This window comes from Heloderma suspectum, chromosome 1 (genome assembly GCF_057233095.1).
Source record: "Heloderma suspectum isolate Gila_16-S chromosome 1, 16-S_ref, whole genome shotgun sequence".
Lineage (NCBI taxonomy): Eukaryota > Metazoa > Chordata > Lepidosauria > Squamata > Helodermatidae > Heloderma > Heloderma suspectum.
The window spans coordinates 353,139,020-353,159,735 of NC_139458.1; the positions used below are offsets into that span (position 1 = coordinate 353,139,020).

Here is a 20,716-nt window from a genome sequence, read left to right on the forward strand (position 1 = left end):
GAGGACTACATATGGGGGTCCTGGGTAACACCAAAGTTGCTTGCAGTGACCTCTTGAGCCAGATTTGCCCACTACGTGGAGCAAAACCATGATATAATGTGCCAAATAACAAATAGTAAGTTCTGCCATTTAAACTAGAGTGAAAAGGACTGAAAGTGAGGCACTGAGATGATCAGCGAGGCTTATATTTATAGTGGCATCTCTTGGCAGTCCAATTATCTTCTTTCAAAACATCATTTTTCAGCATATTAGCATAGACTGCAGCAATTAACTGAGCAAGCAATGTTGAACAAGAACGATGAAATACAGAGCTTACAACTTCATGGCAAAAGAGAGGGTTTGGCTTTTGATGGATTAGCTGACACTTAAACATGACCGTAGAGCAATGTGTCCTTAATAGGAGCAATTTATTCTTGTATTTACATTCACCAGGTAGTTGTCTAAAATTAGGAGAGATTTGTAACTGGAAAAGCAAAGCAGGGAGAAAAATGAGTACATAGTGACTGTGCTGCTGCCGTTAGATAATAGAGCAGATAATAGAGCTCTGTGTTTTTCTTTTGTTGGATTTTGTTCAATCACAATAATATGGAAGATGAATTTTCCTTAGAATTTGTAATAGGCACCATCTTCTGCCTGGATCCCTGCCACTGGAGTAATACCTTAAATATTTTTGAAGAGAGCAAGGATTTTGAATCTCCAGTATCTGGGCAATGATTCTCATCATTCTGTCAAAGCATTGAGGGGTTGGGCCACACAGTTATTGGCCCCATCATCCTGACTTGTCTGTGGAGTACTGCCTGGGCACAGATAAGGGAGCCAGTAGAGGAACCAGGTGCAAACCAGGAGAAAGCTGCTATCCTTCTAATCCAACTTGTACCTCTCTAGATATTTTTGCTTACAACTCCAATCATCCCTCACCCTCGGCTATGCTGGCTAGAGCTGATGGAAGTTGTAAGCCAAAACATTGGTGGGGGGGCACAACTTGCCCATTCCTGTTCTAATAGTTATGTAAAAATTAGAATTTTGCTAGGGGTAACTTGTCATCCAGTCCTGAAAAAAAGGTGCAACTGTTGAAATGCCCTTTTGTACACATCTAGTAAAGGTACAGGGACCTTCCGATCTTATCTGGTCACCCAAGGAGTCAGCAGGAATTATTTTTTACACTGAGGCTAGAAAGCAACAGGGAGCACATATCCATATGTACCTGCCTGGACCTAAGATCATCTTCAGCGGTCCTTCTCTGGGAGCCCCTGCCAAAGGAAGAGAGGCAGGTGCCTGCCAGGAAGAGGGCCTTTTCTGCTGTGGCACCCAGCTGTGGAATGAAGTCCCTAGAGAGGTTCACCTGGCGCCTACGTTGTACTCTTTCAGGGGTTAGGTGAAGCCCTTTTTATTATCCCAGGTATTTTAGCATTTTAGTCTTTCAGCTGTACTGTTTTAAATGTGTTACTGTATTTTAAATCTCTGCATTGCTGCTAGGTTTTATGCTGGTTGTACTTTTATACTGTAGTTTTAATGCTTTTATATTTTATATTGTTTTTATCCTATACTTGTGGTTTTAATTTTTGTGAATTGCCCCGAGAGCTATGGCTATTAGGCGTTATAGAAATGTAGTAAATAAATCCATGTGGTAGGAATAGCTGGACTTCTGCCTTGAACCTCCTACCCCACTGCGAGACATTAATCTGAGAGCAGATCCAGCACTGAGCTAAGTAGATCTAGCAGAGCCCTTTGTCTGTAGAGATAGGAAGAGAGAGATTTGAGCAAATGAAAGCTACTGTGAGTCACCCCTTAACTCCCAACTTCTCTAACACATACAGCCAACACTCACAGTGACCGTACATGTTTTCAAACAGGACTGCTGTTCAGAATGGCTGGAATCCAGTTTGGAACATATAAGCCCAGGAGAAAAATCTCTCCTGCTTTCTTAGTAGACTACTGGATAATCAGCAATGAAGTAATAACTTGGCTGCTTATAATTCAGTGGAAAAAATTGTTTCCACTTGCTTCATAATGACATGCTGCTGTCTCTGCTCTTTCGTGAATAAACGGCACCCCAGGAGGATTCTGGATGCCTAGGAAGGATCTCCGACCCCTTTACATTGCATTAGTTCTGACATTTTTTCCTGGTTTAAGGAGAGAAAGAAACAATTAGCTTTATCTCCAGGCAGCTCTTTTATGCATAAATGGTATTCCTTTGTCTCCCACTGAGTTAGCCTTCTGGCATTTCAGCTTTGCTGTGAGTCATCTCTCCCTCTCTCTCTCTCCCCCTCCCTCCCCCCCCCCCATGGCTGTAATGAGTGACTCACTTAGTGCACAGGCAAAGAAAGCAAAATAAGCCGATTTTAAGTCTCTTTGTTTTCCAAACTGAAGCCAATGGTTGGCCTGTTAACTTATTTGGTCATTTTTGTTTAAAAGACATATAAAACCAGCAGAACAGGCAAAGCAGCAAAAACTGAAAATAGAACAAAGTTGTGAGGGGGAAGGTAGACAATCAGTGTGTGCTGCATATGAAAATAGGGGTGTGTGTGCATCATTCTGCTCATGGCGCTGAAATAAGGGAAGATGTAGAGCACAGAAAATCCCAGATTCAATCCCTGGCATCTCTAGATAAGGCTTTCAGGCAAATACCGCTCTCTAAATTCCTGGGTAGCTGCTGCCAGTCAGTGTAGAACAGTGCTTCGCAAACCTTTTTTATCCATGGGCCACTTGAAAATTGCTGAAGGTCTCAGTGGACTACTGAATAAACATGGGGAGGGAGCTTATTCTACAAATCAAAGCACATATGTAACTTGTATTTTTAAGAATTGTAGGCTTGTTTTGCTAATGCAACGAATATGCCTGTTTTTATGAACAAAGTTCTTTGAAATCAAGTACAGTGTTGGTCAGCTTTAGCCTTAAGTCAGGTTCAGCATTCATCCTCCTCCTATATTTGGACTTGAGGGTGGCAAGTGCTGAAAATTCCATCTCACACAGGTACACATGCTGGTCAAAATGGCCTCTGCCCCCGTCATTGAGGGGGACAATAAACAAAGCACAAGGCTAAGGGCAGTTATTCTTGACTGTTCTGCAACCCTTCTGTGGACAACCTAAATGGAGCTTGTAGACCAAAGTTTGAAAACCTCTGGGATAGATAATACTGTGCTAGATGGACCCGTAGTCTGACTTGGTATAAGGCAGCTTCCTTTGGTGGAGGCTTTGAAATTATTCTCTATATACCCAAAAAGAGTCTAAATGGCATATTTTTATTATGTCATATACCAAGCAGAAAGAGGGACCTCTGCGGGATTTTCCCCAGAAAAATTAGACCAGGGATGGAGAATGTGTGGCCTTCCAGAAGTTGTTGAACTGCAACTCCCTCACCATTGGCTATGCTGGATGGGGCTGATAGGAGTTGCAGTCCAGCATCTGGAAGGCCACATGTTCCTCACCCCTGAATTAGATGTTCACTCTGCTTCCCCCCCCCACTTCTTTTTTCACCCTCCACTTAAGACATTCCATTTGTACATTTTTCCAGACAGGATTGTGCATTATTTGCCTGTGCGATCCATGTGTCTGCAGACATTCATTCAACAACTCTTCCCTTTCCTTCATTTTTAAAAAAAGAAGTTGTGTATTCACTTGTGTGTGATGTCTATACGTTACATCTTTGCTGTAACAGAAGGGATTCCCTCAGCAATAGTAATGTTTGTGGTCTTTCAATTAGTCCTTAGTGGTCGGAACAAAATATAAACCTGTGTATGTCCAAAGGTTGTATTCTTATAATAGTCTTTAAACAATGGGAAATTAAGCTTATATGGGGCTTTTCACATCACACAAGCAGCAAATCTTAAGTTTGTTACTGAGGGCCAAACTATACATTCCACTTAATATGCAATCTGTAGCTATGTCTTTATTTTTGTTTGATTAATTACAAGAGTATGGGGGATTGCTATTGTAATGGTAGCTTGTGGTGAAGGGAAGCATACCTTTTTACTCCCCAGCAATGTTTGGAATGGAAATACCCCCTCTCTACACAGGTAAGAGCTTCAGAAAAAAATTCCCTTGGGGGGGATGATGTGACTTAGTATGAAACAAGTAAGCCTCCCTTCTCTGCACACTGCCTGTACAGTAGGAATCATCCTTCCCACCCCCGCCACACGCACACACACTCCTGTAATTAGGTGGGAAGGATCCAAAGACATAGCTACATGTTGCACATTAAGCATGACATGCAGTTAGGCCCTGGGTGTGCATTTGGCAGGAGCCACAACAAAAACTGTAATTCCCTGAAAGTGTATATGATACACATACTTGTTGCATTCACAGTTTATGATTCTTAGGCATATAGCTAAAAATGTAATGTGTGAAGTGACCTCATATCATTAGACAAAAATAAAAATGTGAGGATAGTGTGAATGAAAGGGTTAGTAGCTAGAAGGCAACTCATGATTTTTAATATTATTTTCAAGCCACACGTTTTCCAAGTCTATCTCAACATTTAAGGCGTTTCATCCAGGTTGTTACTATTTGTGACAATGCCATACCAGGACTTGTGCTGTATCTGGCCAAATGGATGTGCTGCATCTGTGCTTCATCTGGTCGAATTTTCTTCAGATAATTACAAGTGTATGGAGGGGGGGCAGTGCTATCGTAAAGGTAGCTCATGTTAGTACTTGGTGAAAGTAGAACTTGGTAAGATGGGCTTGTCTATCATGAGCAACCCTGGCATCCACCATGTTCATGAAGAGCATTAATAAAATGCAAATGCAATGTGCAAATTAGTGACGCTCTTTGGGCTCACATTTCCTTTTGAGTGTGGTCACTGGTGCTGAACAAGTTGCCTACCCACATGCTAAGCAGTATAGCATGCTTATAAAAGAAGGCTCTTGGATGACTTGTCTGATACCATTTCTCTACTGAAGGTTCATTGTGGTGAACAATGACACCAGTCTAATATATCACATTATCACATGCGGAAAGGGGCCGGGATTTCATGGCTAAATATAGGCCAACACATTACATTTCTCTTTGTCCTGTTCCTTCCTGAGGCATGGCATATGTCTGAAGCTACATTTAGGTTAGGTGCCTAAAATAGGGCATAGGTCTTAGGGCAAACAGACATCTTTAGAACTTGTAATATATCAAAAGTACTGCTTATTACAAGACATGTTTCTCTGCTTATCTTCACAAAAATAAAAATGGTTAGGGAGGGAAAGAAAATTGTGTGAGGAGAAAATCTTGGGGAAGTAGATGGGTGCAAAGTTATTAACCCTCAACTATGGGTAGCATTGATAATCGTCAGACTTTTTATTACTGAACATATTGCCAAGGCACAATGTGTGATTAAAGAAAATAATATTTGTTGTAAGGTGAAGATAATCCATTCAGCTTATATTAACCATCTGTGGTCACATGATGCGTTGAAATCTCCAATAGCTAAACAATATATGTGTATACGGGGGGGGGGGCGCATGCACATACATGTGCACTTGCATGCAAGTATGCGTTCATACCAGGGACAGCTAACATTTTAACCTTAAGACATATATCTTAAATAATTGCATAGAAGAGGGAAATATAGCAGGTGAAGTTTCCATGCCACAATCTGCAGGGATTTGAAAATCTTCATCTGATCCCTCATTATACAACTATTAAACATACAGGGTTGTATTCAATGTTAGTCCTTCTTAGAGTAGACCCACTGAAATGAATGAGAGTGAAGTTATTCAGGACTAATTTTGGATACACCCCACAGAAACCCTAACGTTTAAAGGTGGGTCATCCCAAGTCTGCATCTGCCAAATCAGCAGCAAGCTAGTCAGATCTGTCCAAATGTTTAGATAGCACATCTTCTTCACTTTGGTCCAAATGGTCTATATCAGGGGTGTGCATTTATTTCCCATGTATTGTTTGCCTCCCTGTGAATTTGAAGATACCTTGTAATCAATGTCTAGTCTTGTTTTTCAAACTATCAAGTGAGTATGTGTTTGGGAAATGGTCAAAAATTGCATTATTCTGAAAATACTTTTTATTTTATTTCTGCAGACTATCTATTTGGACAATGATATTTCTTCCTTTGTTCAAATCAGAGGCTCAGTTCCATTATTTTGGGAGCAACCTGGATTGCAGGTAAATAGCGTAAATCATAAAGAAGTCTAGTGTTTTGCATAAGGTCTCTCTACTCATAAGAACATAAGAAGAGCCCTTCTGGATCAGACCAAGAGTTCATCCAGTCCAGCATTCTGTTCACACAGTGGCCAACCAGCTGTTGACCAGGAGCCCACAAGCAAAACAGCACCCTCCCGCCCATGTTCCCCAGCAACTGGTGTACACAGGCCCACCACCTCTGGTACTGAAAGTAGCACACAGTCATCAGGACCAGTAGCCGTTGATAGCCTTCTCGTCCAGGAATTTGTCTAACCCCCATCCAAATTACATCCTGTGGTAGCGAATTCCATAGCTTATGCACTGTGTGAAGAAGTACTTCCTTTTTTCTGTCCTGAGTCTCCCACCAAACAGTTTCATGGGATGACCCTGGGTTCTAGTATTTTGAGAGAGGTATGTCAACTCGATTGGTATGTCAACATTTGAGACCTTAATCATTCAAGATGTTGAGTTTTGTCTTGTTTTTACTTGATGGTGTGACATAGCCCTTCACAAAAAAAGTAGTGGCTCTCCCACTGTTGTTATGGCAGAGGAAAGCAATAAAAGCACCACAGAGCTTTGTTAGCCATAGCCAGAAGTGGGTGCTCAGTGCACAATTGCATCAAAAGAGGTTTTAGAGGAAAATTACTTTATGTGAATCAGGACCTGTATAACATTTCTAAAAATAACATGTTCCATGTTTATACAGAAAAGCTATTGATCATTGAACAGAATATCTTTTTGCTTTAAGTACTGAATACTCAAAACTGGTCTTGTTTCTTTAATAAGCTAGAAGACCTTTTGTGGGCTAATGGTTTCTTCTTTGGAATGATAAAACCTGGCTGACTAAAAATAGCAAAAAGGAGTTTTGATTGTTCCCTTGTATTTAGTTTACTTTTGTTACAGTTGTTCAGGCATTGTCTTTCTTTTAGGGTAGCAGTTAAATCTGTGTATATGTAGAAGGTATCTTAAATAAGCTCCCAAATCTGGAATGGGCAGAATCAGGAATACAAAGATGGAATACAGTGGTGTTTCCTAAGCAAATGCATTAGTTAGGTGGGCCAGACAGTTTTACCTGTGGAGAATCACTTTGACAATTGGAGAGCCCATTGGATAAAGGAGTTTGGGTAGGGTAAGCGTGCTACTCCCATTAATAGGACATTATTATGAATATGCTTTCATTTGTTAGTGTTGTTTGCTAATAATATCTGTATTCTGTAGTTTTTGTACTATGTGTGGGTACCAGTGTGGTTGCTAAGTGATTATAAATGAATGTTTTCTCTGAATGATAAAGGGAGACATCTAGTGATTCACGTTAAAATCATTGCTTCCTATTATTTTCATTGTTACCCACTTAGGTTGGCTCCCATCATTTGAAACTTACCAGAGGCTTAGAAGCAAATGCTCCTGCTTTTGACAAGTAGGTTTAACTGCATTACTGCTGATAATTCAATAAAATCAGATGTTACTTCTCACATTCTAGGGTATCCCAGAATACCTACATGGGACTGTATCTTTCTTCCTTCAAATCCCTCCTCAAAACTTAAGCATTTTGCATATCCAAAAATAGAGTGCTAGCCTCAAGATGCTGAAAAAATAGTGTTATTCTTTAAGGAGCCTTATGCATTTCAGCCCAATATTATTAATGGCCTTCCTCAGGGAATTCTTTTCAGAAAACTGTGTCAGGGCTGTCTCATACATTTGAAGATAGGTGGGAGATAGCCCTGACACAGTTCTCTGAAGGCTGCAGTACTGGAGAGAAGGGAGTGCTATAGCAATTCCATCCCCTTCTCTAGACTTTCTGTCCACTTCAGTGCCAGTCTGTTTGTATCTTATGTTGGGCTCCAGGGACAGACTGGGGATTCTTCTGGTGTGCTGCCCACCCTGCTGCCAAGCAGTCTTCCTGCCTGAGCTGATGGAGATGGTCTTGAATTTGATGTTGAGGACCCCCTGGATGGGACCTCAACATTCATGCTGAGTCCATTGAATCTGCCCCATGGCAGCTACACCATGGGTTTCCTCAGAGCTCTAGTTTATTCCCCATATCATTCAGTAGCTGCATGAAACCACTGGGAGAAGCCATCTGGAAATGTGGGCTGAGGTGTCACATATATGCAGATGATACACTCCAGACCTACCAGTCCGTTCCATCTAATCCAGGTGAGGTAGTGGATGTTCTGAATCAGTGCCTCCACATAATAACGGACTGGATGCAGTCCAGTAAACTGAGATTCAGTCCAGATAAGCCAGAGGAGCTGATAGTAGGTGGTTCATTTGCCCCATTGCACTCCTCTTAAAGGATCAGGCTTGCTGTTTGGAAATGCTCTTAAATCCTTCATCATCACTGAAGGCACAGTGGCCTCAGAGGCACAGAGATCCTTTTCCCAGCTTAAACTGATACACCAACCCCCACCCCCTCCCTATCTGGACAGAGATAGCCTTGCTAGAGTTATCTCTGCTCAATCTCCAGTTTGGGTTACTTCACTGCATTATACCTGGTGCAGCCTTTGGAAGCTTCAGTTGGTCCAAAATAAGGCAGCAAGATTACGAACTGGGAATGGCTGTTCCAAACATACAAAACCAAAATTGATCCACTGGCATTGGCTGCTGGTCTGCTTCTGGGCCCAATTCAAAGTGCGGGTTTTAATCTTTAAACCTTTACAACTTGAGGCTTCGTTACTTGAAGAACCTTCCCACACATACCTACCTGGACCCTAAAATATTTTTCAGAGCTCCGGAAGCCCTGCCAAACAAAGTACAATGGGTAGCTACAGAGAGAAAGCATGTGCGTTTTCAGTGGTGGAATCCCCACCCCCTGAAATTAAAATTTCCTCCTGTAGTGCCTATGTTGGGTGCTTTTGTATTATTTTACTTCAACTGTGTTTTTAATGTATTTGTTTTATTATTGTTTTAATTATGTTTTTATTTTAAAATTTGGCTTTATTTATTTATTAAATTTCTTAATCGCCCATCTGGCCAGTCACCGGGCCACTCTGGGCGATGTACAGCAATACAAACAGTTTTAAAACAAATTCTACATTAAAACATCTCATTTCTAAAATTACCCTAGCCCACCCCAAATGCCTGCCTGAACAACCACGTTTTTAATGTGTGACGGAAGATCATTAAAGAGGGGGTATGGCGGAGTTCCCTAGGGAGGGAGTTCCACAGAGTGGGGGCCACCACAGAGAAGGCCCTCTCCCTCGTCCTCACCAGCCTAGCTGTCCTGGCTGATGGGACAGAGAGAAGGCCATCCGAGGCTGATCTTGTTGAGTGGCCTGTCTGGTGTTGCTGGAGGCACTCCTTAAGATAGGCTGGGCCAGAACCATATAGGGATTTAAAGGTCAAAACCAACACCTTGAATATGGCCCGGAAAACAACTGGTAACCAGTGCAACTCCGTCAGCACTGGAGTGATGTGATCACGCTGGTGCCTGCCTTTAATCAGGCGAGCCGCTGCATTCTGTACCAGCTGCAGCTTCCAAACCATCTTCAAGGGTAACCCCATGTAGAGCGCATTACAGTAGTCTAGACGAGAAATGACCAGGGCATGTACTACCGATGGGAGCAGATGGTTGGGAAGGTAGGGGTGCAGCCGCCATATCAGAGGGAGTTGATACAACACTGTCCAGCTCACAGCTGACACCTGAGCCTCCATGGACAGCTGGGAGTCTAAAATGACTCCCAGGCTGCAGACCTGGTCTTTCAAGGGTAGCCGTACCCCACTGAACACCAGGACAACATCCCCCAACCTCCTCTTCTCTCTCACCAAAAGTACCTCGGTCTTGTCAGAGTTCAGCTTCAGCTTATTCCTCCCCATCCAGCTGGTCACTGTCTCCAGACATTTGGACAGGGATTCTATGGCCAACCTTGGTGAGGATTTGAACGAGAGGTGGAGCTGCGTGTCATCCGCATATTGATAACACCGCACCCCAAACCTCCTGATGATAGCCCCCAGAGGCTTCTATTGTTGTTAGCTGCCTTGAGTGCCATTTCCTAGTGGAAAGGCAGGATACAAATCACATAAAGAAATATATACACAAATAATAAAATAAATAAATAAAAATGGTGGGGCATTGATGTGTGTCGGGGCTCATCTTATTGGGTTTTGCCCCTTTTTTAACTGTACTCCCAAGGGAATACTGTGCTTCTAAAGAAGTAAAATGTAGACTTCATAATAGATCACAGAGTGGCTCAGGAATGGTGGAGAGAGTTGAGTTTCACATCGCTTGTGATGTTACAGGCCCTGTCCTGGAGGTACCCTGATATGTGCATAACCACTTTTCACACAGCACTTGGAATAGCGTTGCATGCTCCAGTTGAGAGAATAATTGCATTTTTAAAACAAAATAAAACAACACTGTTGTTTGACTGCTGGGAAGTCAGATACCTTGTAGCTGTAGTGCTACCTTGAAGGAAGGTGTCTTGATCTGCCACAACAAACAAGTAACAACTGTGCATTTACTACACTTATTAAGCAATTGTCTTGAGAGACTAATGGGATTTTGTCCACCTATATCTTAGGTTTCTTTCAATCGTTCAACCTCTCAGGAACTAGTAAAGCCAGGTAAATGCTATAAGGACTGTGTGTAAGAAGTCATGGTTGGCTATTGAAATAGATGCCCATCAAGCAGATAAAACAGCTCATGAGATCTAGGAGGGTATCAGGCTGTTCTGTTGCTATTATGAGAAAAATGTACAATTCATAAGGCAGCCACTGATTTTTGTTACATTTATTTTAAGAGGGGTTCTAGTTTATGTCTAATATTTATTAAACCAAAGCAACGTGTTGCTGCTTTTGCAGGCATATGACACTTCTGAAGGAACAATATGGTAAACAAGTGATTGTTAATCTGTTAGGAAGTAAAGGAGGAGAAGAGGTCCTCAACAGGGCTTTCAAGGTAAAAAGAAAAATGCAAAGCCATTTTGCTAACTTTATGCTCAGAGTCTTGCTTGTTGTTAAAAGAATAAATACTTTCCTTTCGTATTGTGGAGATCTGACCTGTACAAGCCAGAGAGAATTAAAAAAATATCATCATCACCATCATCATAGTGTTTCCTATAACTGGAGTTCTTGGGAAGGAGACTTGGTGAAGTTTGTACAAATACACTTTGTTAGCCTATTCAAAATATGACAGTGGCTCGTTCTTGCCAGATTGTCACAATTGCCATCATAATTTCAACACAAAATGCCAATATGAATTCATCATTTCTTTGAAGCTGATCAACACTTCCCAAACTAGGAATTCTAATACCCTAGGTACTTTAAAAGTTTTTTTTTAAAGGAATATGCCTTTGTATTTCCAACCATATTTGTCACAAAATAAGACATTCAGAGCACAATCCTATACTGGAGTTATGCCAGAAAAGGGACTACATGATTTTGTGGAAGCCCCGCTATGCTGGCAAGGAACTTGATGGGCTCAGGAGCAGCAGCCCTTCCACTCTCGGCTCTCTCGGATTCCTTGGACTGAGAGCGAACAGGCCTCTCAAGCTGCACAGGTGGGCTGGGCGCTGCTCCCAGGGTGTAGGAAGCTCTCAGTTGTGGTGGAGGTGGACACAATGGGTCCTGCCAGGATGCTACATGGCAGACCTGCCTTAATGGGCTACATGGATTGCTGGAGGGGGCGGGGGCCTAGTTGGCCCATACGGGAGACAAACTATTGGTCCACGTCGCACTCCTCCTGATTGGCTCAGGTGTGCCTATTGTGGGGTTGTAACCTGAATTCAAACCAGGGACCTCCAGCATATACAATGTAAGCTGTTCCACCCAGGTTCCACTCTTCCTGCTGTCCTTATTCTCCTGGCATCTGTGACTAGCTCTTGAGGCTAGGGGGTAGGGGGAAGACAAGTGCCCCCATGATGTCTGCTGCCTGCTGCTGTGGCTGAGTGACTAGAAAATGCTCTGTGGGTGTCTTCAGTGTCCCAGGTGCTCCCTCTGTTTTCCCCTGTCATGACATTCCCCCCTTCCCCCTGGTGGGGTTGGAACTCCTGTCTTCTGCTTCCCAAACCTAAACCTGTGCCCTGTGGAGTGAGCCAGTGGAGGCTGCTACTCTGTGGGTATCTGTGGCTTCCCTGGTTGCCTGTCCAGGCCCTTCCCTTTGGCTGCTTAGCAAAAGTGTCTGTCCCTTTTGAACCCTTGATCTTGAACCCTTGTCCCAGGAGGGCTGTGTGCACATTGCATATTTTATGGTTGCATGTTTTTTCTTTCCCCTCCTGGGCCATTCCACCAACATAGCAATGACATATCCATGGTTGCGGCATAATGTAAGTAAAGAATTGCTCTGTCGGTACTGTTTCCCATTATTCTTTTCATTGCTCCATAATATCTGTAATTTCTGTTAGAAATGATCATTTGTAATTTCTTTGTATTGTTAACAATTAACACAGCTGCAGAATTGGGTATAATGCTTTGAACAATGACTCATGCCGAGACAGTAGTGGTTTAGTCTGATGTCATTCCCAAGCACGCTACCAAGTGCAGCTGCCTGTAAGTAGTCACTGAAGTGTGGGCAGTTACCAAAGAAACAGATCCAATGGCACTAACAAACTAGGGAAGCAGACATCTTCACCAGATATAAGCAGCCCTTACATAGTCAGCAAATAAAATGTCCGTTCTTTTAAATTTATTTTGGAACATGGCCATTTGGACTTTGAAATGAACTCAATAATACTGCCAATGCAAGTGAACAAAAATGGTAAGCAAAAACGCAGTAATAATTTCTGTTAGCTCAAGCCTAAATATTTGCACCAGTGCTGTTTGCCTGCGACACAGCTTAAAAGGTGGGGTAGGAATATTTTAAATAAAGACATTAAATAAATAAGCCTAATGCTTTGTGATGTGATGGAGAACGGGAGGAGCAATCCTCTACTCATATTACATCTATTACTCATAGGAATATTATGCAACACAGTTAAGACAGCACACAATATTCATATTCAGCAAAGGGGGTGAGGTGGAGACATGAGAGACAGTCCCAGCAGTTATACTTTGCAGCAAATGGTCCCCCTTCCTTTCCTTACCTGTGTGGGGTGCTTTGTCCTGACACCCCCAGTTGTTGGAGTGGTGTTGGATGTGGTGTGCACAACATGAGGCTAGAGAGTTCTAGCCCCATGCTACACCCCCATATCCGAGTTGTGGTCTCCCTGTGTGAGGTTTATATACCGATGGTGGTGTGCTGTGGTTGGACACTAAATTACATTGTCACTTATGCTCTGTTGTGGAGACATGGGCAGGGCAATCGGCAACACAGTAGTGGCTGTTTTTGAGTGTTACGCCTCCACCTCTTTTCCCCAGATCTGGAGCACCTCTGTCAACAGAGTGGTGGTGGCTGTGGATTAAAAGGGTAAAGAATACAGCATAAGCTTGCTCCTTTCCTGCACTACTCACATGCCATCCATGAATCTTATAGCTGCTTTGCCAGCAGAATAACGCTGCTGGAGGTTGCATTCCTCTTGTATAGCAGGTCTTCCACTGAATCCAATAATCCCTCAGCCAATTTATTTTCAGTATAGGATTGCATCCCTAGTATGCCCATTAAAAGTACTTTCGAGCTTTGCAGTACTTCGCAGAAAATTGAATCATAACTTTATTGTTCATATAAAATAAATATTTGCCTTTGGGAGCAAGATTTTATTTCTTCTCTATTTCCCAACCCATAAGAGAAACTGTTACATGAATGTCCAGGGTGTGAGTACAAAATACAAATTGGTGTTTAGCTGTACTGTAAGGACACAGAACTATGTATTAAGAGCCAATCCTTGATGTGACATTGTGTGGAAGATACCTTCACAGGCACACAACCTAACGCTGGGCTTGACTTGAATAGGGATAATAAACGGAGTCATGCTGATGCTTGTTGGGGACTAAACAAACTGCATTTTGAATTATTCAGTGGATTGACTTCTGGCTGACTTCACAACTGGTCATATTTATCTGTAAATGGTTCACCAGCAGTTCAGTGCATATTATCACAAACGTATCTGCAGACAAATGATGGAATAAAAAAGGGTTTCTCTCTCTTTCCTTTTTCTTTGCAATTAGAAGTTGCTATGGGCATCATCCCATGCAGCAGACACCCCCATGATTAATTTTGATTACCACCAGTTTGCAAAAGGTGGGAAAATGGAGAAGCTGGAGAATTTGCTGGGGCCTCAGCTAAAGTTGCACTGGGAAGAATTAGGCATCTTTGCAGAAGGCAAGAACACAAGTTCCCGGTGAGTGTCCTAGCCCCTTGCAACTGTGCTGTCCTTATCAAGCTTCTCAGGTTCAAATTTGTCAGCGGAGGGTCATAGTTGTGCTGTCTTGCTTACAAATGAATTGGTATGTTGAAGATGTGAGGTAATGTGAACTGGCAAGTCTTCACTTTTACATGTAGGACAGTTCAGGGGGTTGAAGTTGAACCGGGAAGACCTCAGTGAGATTGGTTCAGCCATATACATAGGTGAGTCACTATCTCTCAGCCTCACCCATTCGTAAAGGAGGCACAATTATGAAGGACACATCCAGCTTTAGTTGCAGGTAACTAATTGCGCAGAACAAGTGGTGACATCAGATGGGGATCCAGACCCAGTGCTCCCAGCAGTGAGCCCCAGATGTGTATCCAGATGTGTATCAACTACATACATGGAAGGCTGTTTCCTTGCTGGATTGGGGCAATGGAAGCTAAAAATAAATAACCCAGCCCTGTGCACACTTACGTCTCTGCTTCTTCTATTTCCTTCCTTATTTTTTTCAGAAATCTTTAAAAATGTAGTTGTTTGTGGGGCGCTAAATCTTCAGTACTAAAGTTATTCAGTGGGGTGCTAAGTCTTCAGAGGGATATTCAGTACTAAATCTTTTAGTTCTTTGAATTGGTTTTTGAAGTCAACAGATGGGCACCTTGCGAATGAACTGCCTGGATTGTCTGGATCGAACTAACACCGTTCAGTCCTTCATAGCACTTGAGGTGAGTGAGCCATCAGACATGTTACATCAGCCTCCCCCAACCAGATGCCCTCCAGATGTTTTGACTTCAACTCCTATCAGCCCCAGTCAGCATAGCCAATAGTCAGGAATGCTGGGAGCTGTAGTCCAAAACATCTCAAGGACACCAGGTTGGGGAAGGCTGTCTTTTATATGAATGCTTTCCCCCCTTCCCTCTCTTATAATACTAGAACTTCATTGTTCATTACAATAGAACTTCAATACTTCATTGGTCATCCAATGAACATGAATAGTGGGAAGTTCAGGAGAGATAAAAGGAAGTACTTTTTTATACAGACAAAGTGAAGGTGGCTATGCTGGCCAAAATAAAAATTCCAAAAGAAAATTTCCAAAATCCGTACCACCCCAATACCTTTATTAGGCCACCTCAAAGATCACAAAATATTGTGCAAGCTTTTGATTTGTCTAGAACTCTTCATCAGGAAAGATGGTAAATAAAGCAAAAGGGTGGGGGAAGAAAAAAATGGTTTCTTCTCTCATTTTTATTTGTCCGTTTGCTTTTTCTAAACCAGGTTCTGTTCACTCAGCTAGAGTGCCTGGGATTAAACGCCAAGTCTATAGTTGAACGTTTTCTGGAGTCCTATAAGGCGATGTGGCTTCTCAATGGACACAACCTGAGTAGGATTTTTACTGGCAGCCGTGCCTTGGAAGGAAAAGCTAAGGTAGAGGAGAAAATGGGACCCACTTATTATTGGAAGTTATTACCATGAGTTAAATTAATATTGTTAATCCTTTTGTTATATAGGTGGGGAAACTCAAGGATGGTGCCCGTTCAGTGTCACGGACCATTCAGTCAAACTTTTTTGATGGTGTGAAACAGGAAGCCATTGACTTACTGCTTATGGGTGATTTCTGCAGTGATGACTATGCAGATAAAGAGAGAATGCTGATGGACCACACGGCATTGCTGAGTAAGCAAGATGCATTTCTGTCTGAATGCTTTGGTATCGGTGTGCAGGTAGCTATAGTGGCCACACTAACACTGGAGCATTTAAATCTAAAAAATCAGTGTGCCTGTTCTGGTGACTATAACTATATAAGCATTTTAATTATCTCTTTTAACACTTTTTATAGCCATGTGCAAGAAAACAAAAATGCGTATAGGATTGGTTTGGATTCTCAGGTTGCAGTCCTATGCATACTTCCTGGGAGTAAGCCTGACTGAATACGGTTGGCACTTACTTTCAAGTAAACATACATAGGATTGCGGTGTCAGTCAGCAAAATGCCCATAATCAGGTCAGCATTAGCACATGCTTGACCATTTCATGAAAGCCTGTCCAACCACTCCCGGTCTATTCATGTGTCTGCTTAAGAACTGTGGTGGCTGATGAGGAAAGCTATCACTGTGTGGGCTGCAGTTTGGTCTGAAATGCTTGCCCCTTGTTTAGATAGGAGGAGAAATGATTAAATATATGCCAGCACAAGATGCCCTGATGCCACCATTTTGGATTGCATTAAAGGAGATTAGACAAATTCATGGAGGAGAAGTCTATCAATGGCTGCTAGTCCTGATGGCTATATGCTACCTCTAGGATCAGAGGCGGTATGCCAGGTGATGGGGAACACGAGCGGGAGGGTGATGTTACACTCATGTCCTACTTTTGGGCTTCTCACAGGCAGCTGGTTGGCCATTGTGGGAACAGAATGCCAGACTAGATGGACCCTTGGTTTCATCCAGCATGAGTCTTCGTATGTTCAGCAAAACGCATCACAAGATAATTTGGTATCAGTTCTCATGATTCATGTTGTCCATTTTATTTCATGGCTGAAAATCTCCCCCCTCCTTTTTTTAAATTCCCCTTCTATCCATCAGTGACTCCTAGCATTTTGAAAACCATGTCAGAGCGTCAATTTGAATTTACAAACTTCAAGAGAATTCGTGTTGCCATGGGAACCTGGAATGTAAATGGAGGCAAACAGTTTAAGAGCAATATCCTTGGTACCAGCGAGTTAACAGACTGGTTACTGGATTCTCCTAAGCTCTCTGGGGTTTCAGAATTTCAAGGTAACAAAGAGCAGTAGACATGCTTAGAACAACAACAGGCATATATGTGTTTTCAAACATATACATTATCAGATAAAAACACTTGGGATTGGCTGACTCCATCACAGGGGTATCAAAATTGTTAGGGCACTTGCACACCACGTAGAAACCTATTGTACCCAAATAGTCTGAGACAACTTGGTTAACAGAAAAGTCTGAAAATGGGACATTGCTACACCTCTCCTTCAAAATGAGGAGGGTTGTTAAGTTCCCCCAACCTGTCAAGATTCCCTTAGCCCTCACACCGAAACATACACAGGCAAGAGGCTTCTGTCTATAGCTTTTAATCCATTACTTCACAGGGTCATACAGATGCAAATTCTTAGAGACTCTCCGTCTACAAAGGAATGCCTTCAGGGGAATCAAATGGGATTTACGAGAGTTGACCACCAATTGAAGAGGGAGGCAGTCTGGCTAGCCTAACTTAAGGGAGGGAGGTCCCTCTCTTCTTGTGAGGCCTCTAAGCTCAGCTTTTCACACAAGGCCAATCGGGTAGACCGTCTAAGTTCCGCTCCTGCTTTCTCTCTTTTCGCTCTGCATCTGCGTCTGCATCTAGCATCTATTTGGTTATCTTCCCCAAGCCCCACCCCCTCCTGTTCACTGCTTCTCATGGGTGGGTGGGTAAGGAGGGACCCTCATGCTCAGCCATCTGGACGTTTGTAACCTGAGAAGCATGCCTACTCATATTTTGGACTAGCCTGGGAAAACACCTCCCCCACGTCTGACAGTTCTCCTTCAGAATCTGAACTGCTATCCAACTCCCTGTGCTCAGAAACACTCTTGACACAACCCACAACAATGATTGAGGTACTTCCACACAGCCCAGACAGCTGGAAGTTAGTACACACATAACTCAAGGCCTTGATCAATACAACAGTCCAAAAGGGGGATATTCCAAAATCTAACAGTCAGAACCTAACACATGAAGTTTATCACATAACACAGGGTAACATTCCAGCACACAGCAAGGCCAAGACGCACATGAAGCAGAATATTGGGCGTCAGAAGATCAGCTGCCTTTCCATACACTTGAATCATGTGCTTGGATAGGGGCAGGGGGTACTTCTAATACCAGCTAGGAATAGGCATCTCTGCCTGCAGAATGCAAGCTTTAAATTTCTAGCCTCTCGCTCGCTCGCTCTGAAATGAAATGATTAGACAAAGTTTCAAATCAGTGTATATCTTGGGTTTTCTCTCCTGTTACCATAGATGACCATTGTCCTGCTGACATATTTGCTGTGGGATTTGAAGAGATGGTGGAATTAAATGCTGGGAATATTGTGAATGCTAGGTATGCTGAAAGTGAATGGTTGGATTGCATATTTCTAACTGGCATTGCAGTATATACTTTATATACATTGGATGGAGATCACCTTGCCACAGTTACCCATGCCCTGGTAACCTCTCGTTTAGATTACTGTAATGCCTTGTAGGTGGAGCTGCCTTTGGAAATGGTCCGGAAACTGCAGTTGGTCCAAAACGGGGCTGCAAGATGGTTAACTGGGACTGGGCATTTCCGTCATATCTCACCAGTGCTTCAACTACACTGGCTCCCAGTCTGTTTCTGGACCCAATTTAAAGTGCTTGTTTTAACCTTTAAAGCTCTTAACAGCTTGGGACCAGGATATGTGAAAGTTTGCCTTCTCCCATATATACCTACCCAAACTTTGAGATCTTCTTCAGAGGTCCTGTTCTCAGTGCTCCTATCAAGTGAAGTGCAACTAGTAGGGCCTTCTCAGTGGTGGCATCCCAGTTGTGGAATGCCCTCCCCAAAAAGCCTTGCCTTGCTGCTTCTTTATGATAGTTTTGGCATTAAAGACTTCATTTAAATTCTCCCAGGCCTTTAGAAAATTGCTGTTTTAGTGTTCTGAACCACTGTGTGTGCTGTGTATTTGGTTGTCATCTGCTTTTTTTCTCTCTGGAAATTTTTATGCTCCAAACTGTTGTTTTATGATATTGTGTCTTTAAATAGTCTTTTATAATTTTATTCTGTAAGCCACCCAGAGAACAATGTTATTGAGTGGCTTTACATAAATATAGTAAATAAATAAGTACATAAAACAATTAACAAAAACACTAAGGGCTGGTTTATACATGCACGTTCATCATCTGTAGAATCAAAAGACCTTCAAAGATTAATCTTTCATATCACCTGATACCAACTCAAATGCAAAAAAATACATTTCAATTCCAATACTACATTTCACATAGTTGAGTGAAAGTCATCCACTGATGTTCATTTATATGTGAACCAACACTTAAGGCTCAATAGTATGCATGTTTAGACAGAGAAAAGTCCTACAACTCCCAGCATTCCCCAGCCAGCCATGCTGGCTAGGGAATGCTGGGAGTTGTAGGAATTTTCTCTGTCTAAACATGCATAGGATTGTGCCCTTAGATGGTCTTTTTTTAATGCTGTGAATACCTGTAATTTTGTAGCCTTTCAAGCCTGGCAGAGAGAGAATGACATTTAAAATGCTGATTTCTGAGAATCCCTATTAGAAGCTGAACTGTTATTGTCTTATCAGTCATGGGGTGGGGAAGGAATGAAGAAGGCTCCCAGAATGGGTTTCATTTTGTGCTATGGATTTTTGTCAAGCGAACTTGAGTACCCAAACACCATATTGATCTATGTTTATGTAATATGCATGGTCTAACAATAACCTAATAATGATCTATAGCAAGATTGTTTATGATCAGGTCTAAAATGCATTTGGCTCAACTGCTGTGATGCTTTCATGAACCTATTTTAGTTTAGGTTTTTAAAAATCACCATGTAATGGGGGAAATGGTCAAGAGCGTCAGCTATTGGGCAGTATAGAAATGAATGAATGAATGAATGAATGAATGAATGAATAAAGTGCCTATGTACTTGTTTCAGCACAACTAATAAGAAGATGTGGGGAGAACAACTTCAGAAAGCTCTTTCCAGGACACATCGATATATTCTGTTAACATCGGCACAGCTTGTTGGTGTTTGCCTCTTCATCTTTGTACGGCCATATCATGTCCCCTTCATCAGGTATATCTTGTTGCTGTGTTTGCAGATGACATCCTTGTGGTGGGATTAGGAGCAAGTATAGGCATTCTTTCACTGTAAGTGTACATTTGAAAAAAAAAAAAAGGTAAAAAAAATAAGCAAGCAAGGGGAAATAACTATTAAAAGGGAATTTACAAACTATTTAAAAAAATCTGGATTAAATGACCTGGAATAAAAACCAGCTGTTAGATCTTTTCACCTGAAGGGATCACTAATGCATATAATCAGTCTAACACTGATTAGCGAACCCCTTACATGGCTTTAACTAGCCATTTCTTTACACAATTAGGGACAATTCACACATGGCCTGTGTAGGTAGACTGGGCACATGGTAGGTGTAGGAACAAACTTTTGACTCACTTTCTCCCGCTATTAACTTTCATGGGAACCAGGGCTTGAGTATATAGGCCTTGCACATGAGGTCCATTTAGCCCGTTTCCGTGACAATTGGATTACATGAGTGGGGCCCAGTCTTAAACCTTTCACTATATACCCACATGCTTGGGTCATGTGTGAAGAAGG

General features: G+C 42.3%; 1 protein-coding gene across 4 annotated transcripts in view; it reads left to right on the plus strand.

The window, feature by feature from the left end:
- Positions 1-20,716, plus strand: part of SYNJ2 (synaptojanin 2) — a 91,275-nt gene that overhangs the window by 34,468 nt on the left and 36,091 nt on the right. For 3 of the 4 annotated variants that reach the window (XM_084827890.1, XM_084827892.1, XM_084827891.1), the window contains exons 5-14: positions 6,025-6,108; positions 7,482-7,543; positions 10,927-11,023; positions 14,167-14,339; positions 14,989-15,070; positions 15,621-15,770; positions 15,854-16,019; positions 16,924-17,115; positions 18,364-18,445; positions 20,036-20,176. In XM_084827890.1, the coding sequence (XP_084684016.1) occupies positions 6,025-6,108; positions 7,482-7,543; positions 10,927-11,023; positions 14,167-14,339; positions 14,989-15,070; positions 15,621-15,770; positions 15,854-16,019; positions 16,924-17,115; positions 18,364-18,445; positions 20,036-20,176 (1,229 nt within the window). The remainder of the gene's footprint in view (positions 1-6,024; positions 6,109-7,481; positions 7,544-10,926; positions 11,024-14,166; positions 14,340-14,988; positions 15,071-15,620; positions 15,771-15,853; positions 16,020-16,923; positions 17,116-18,363; positions 18,446-20,035; positions 20,177-20,716) is intronic. The other variant, XM_084827893.1, reaches the window with a different exon arrangement.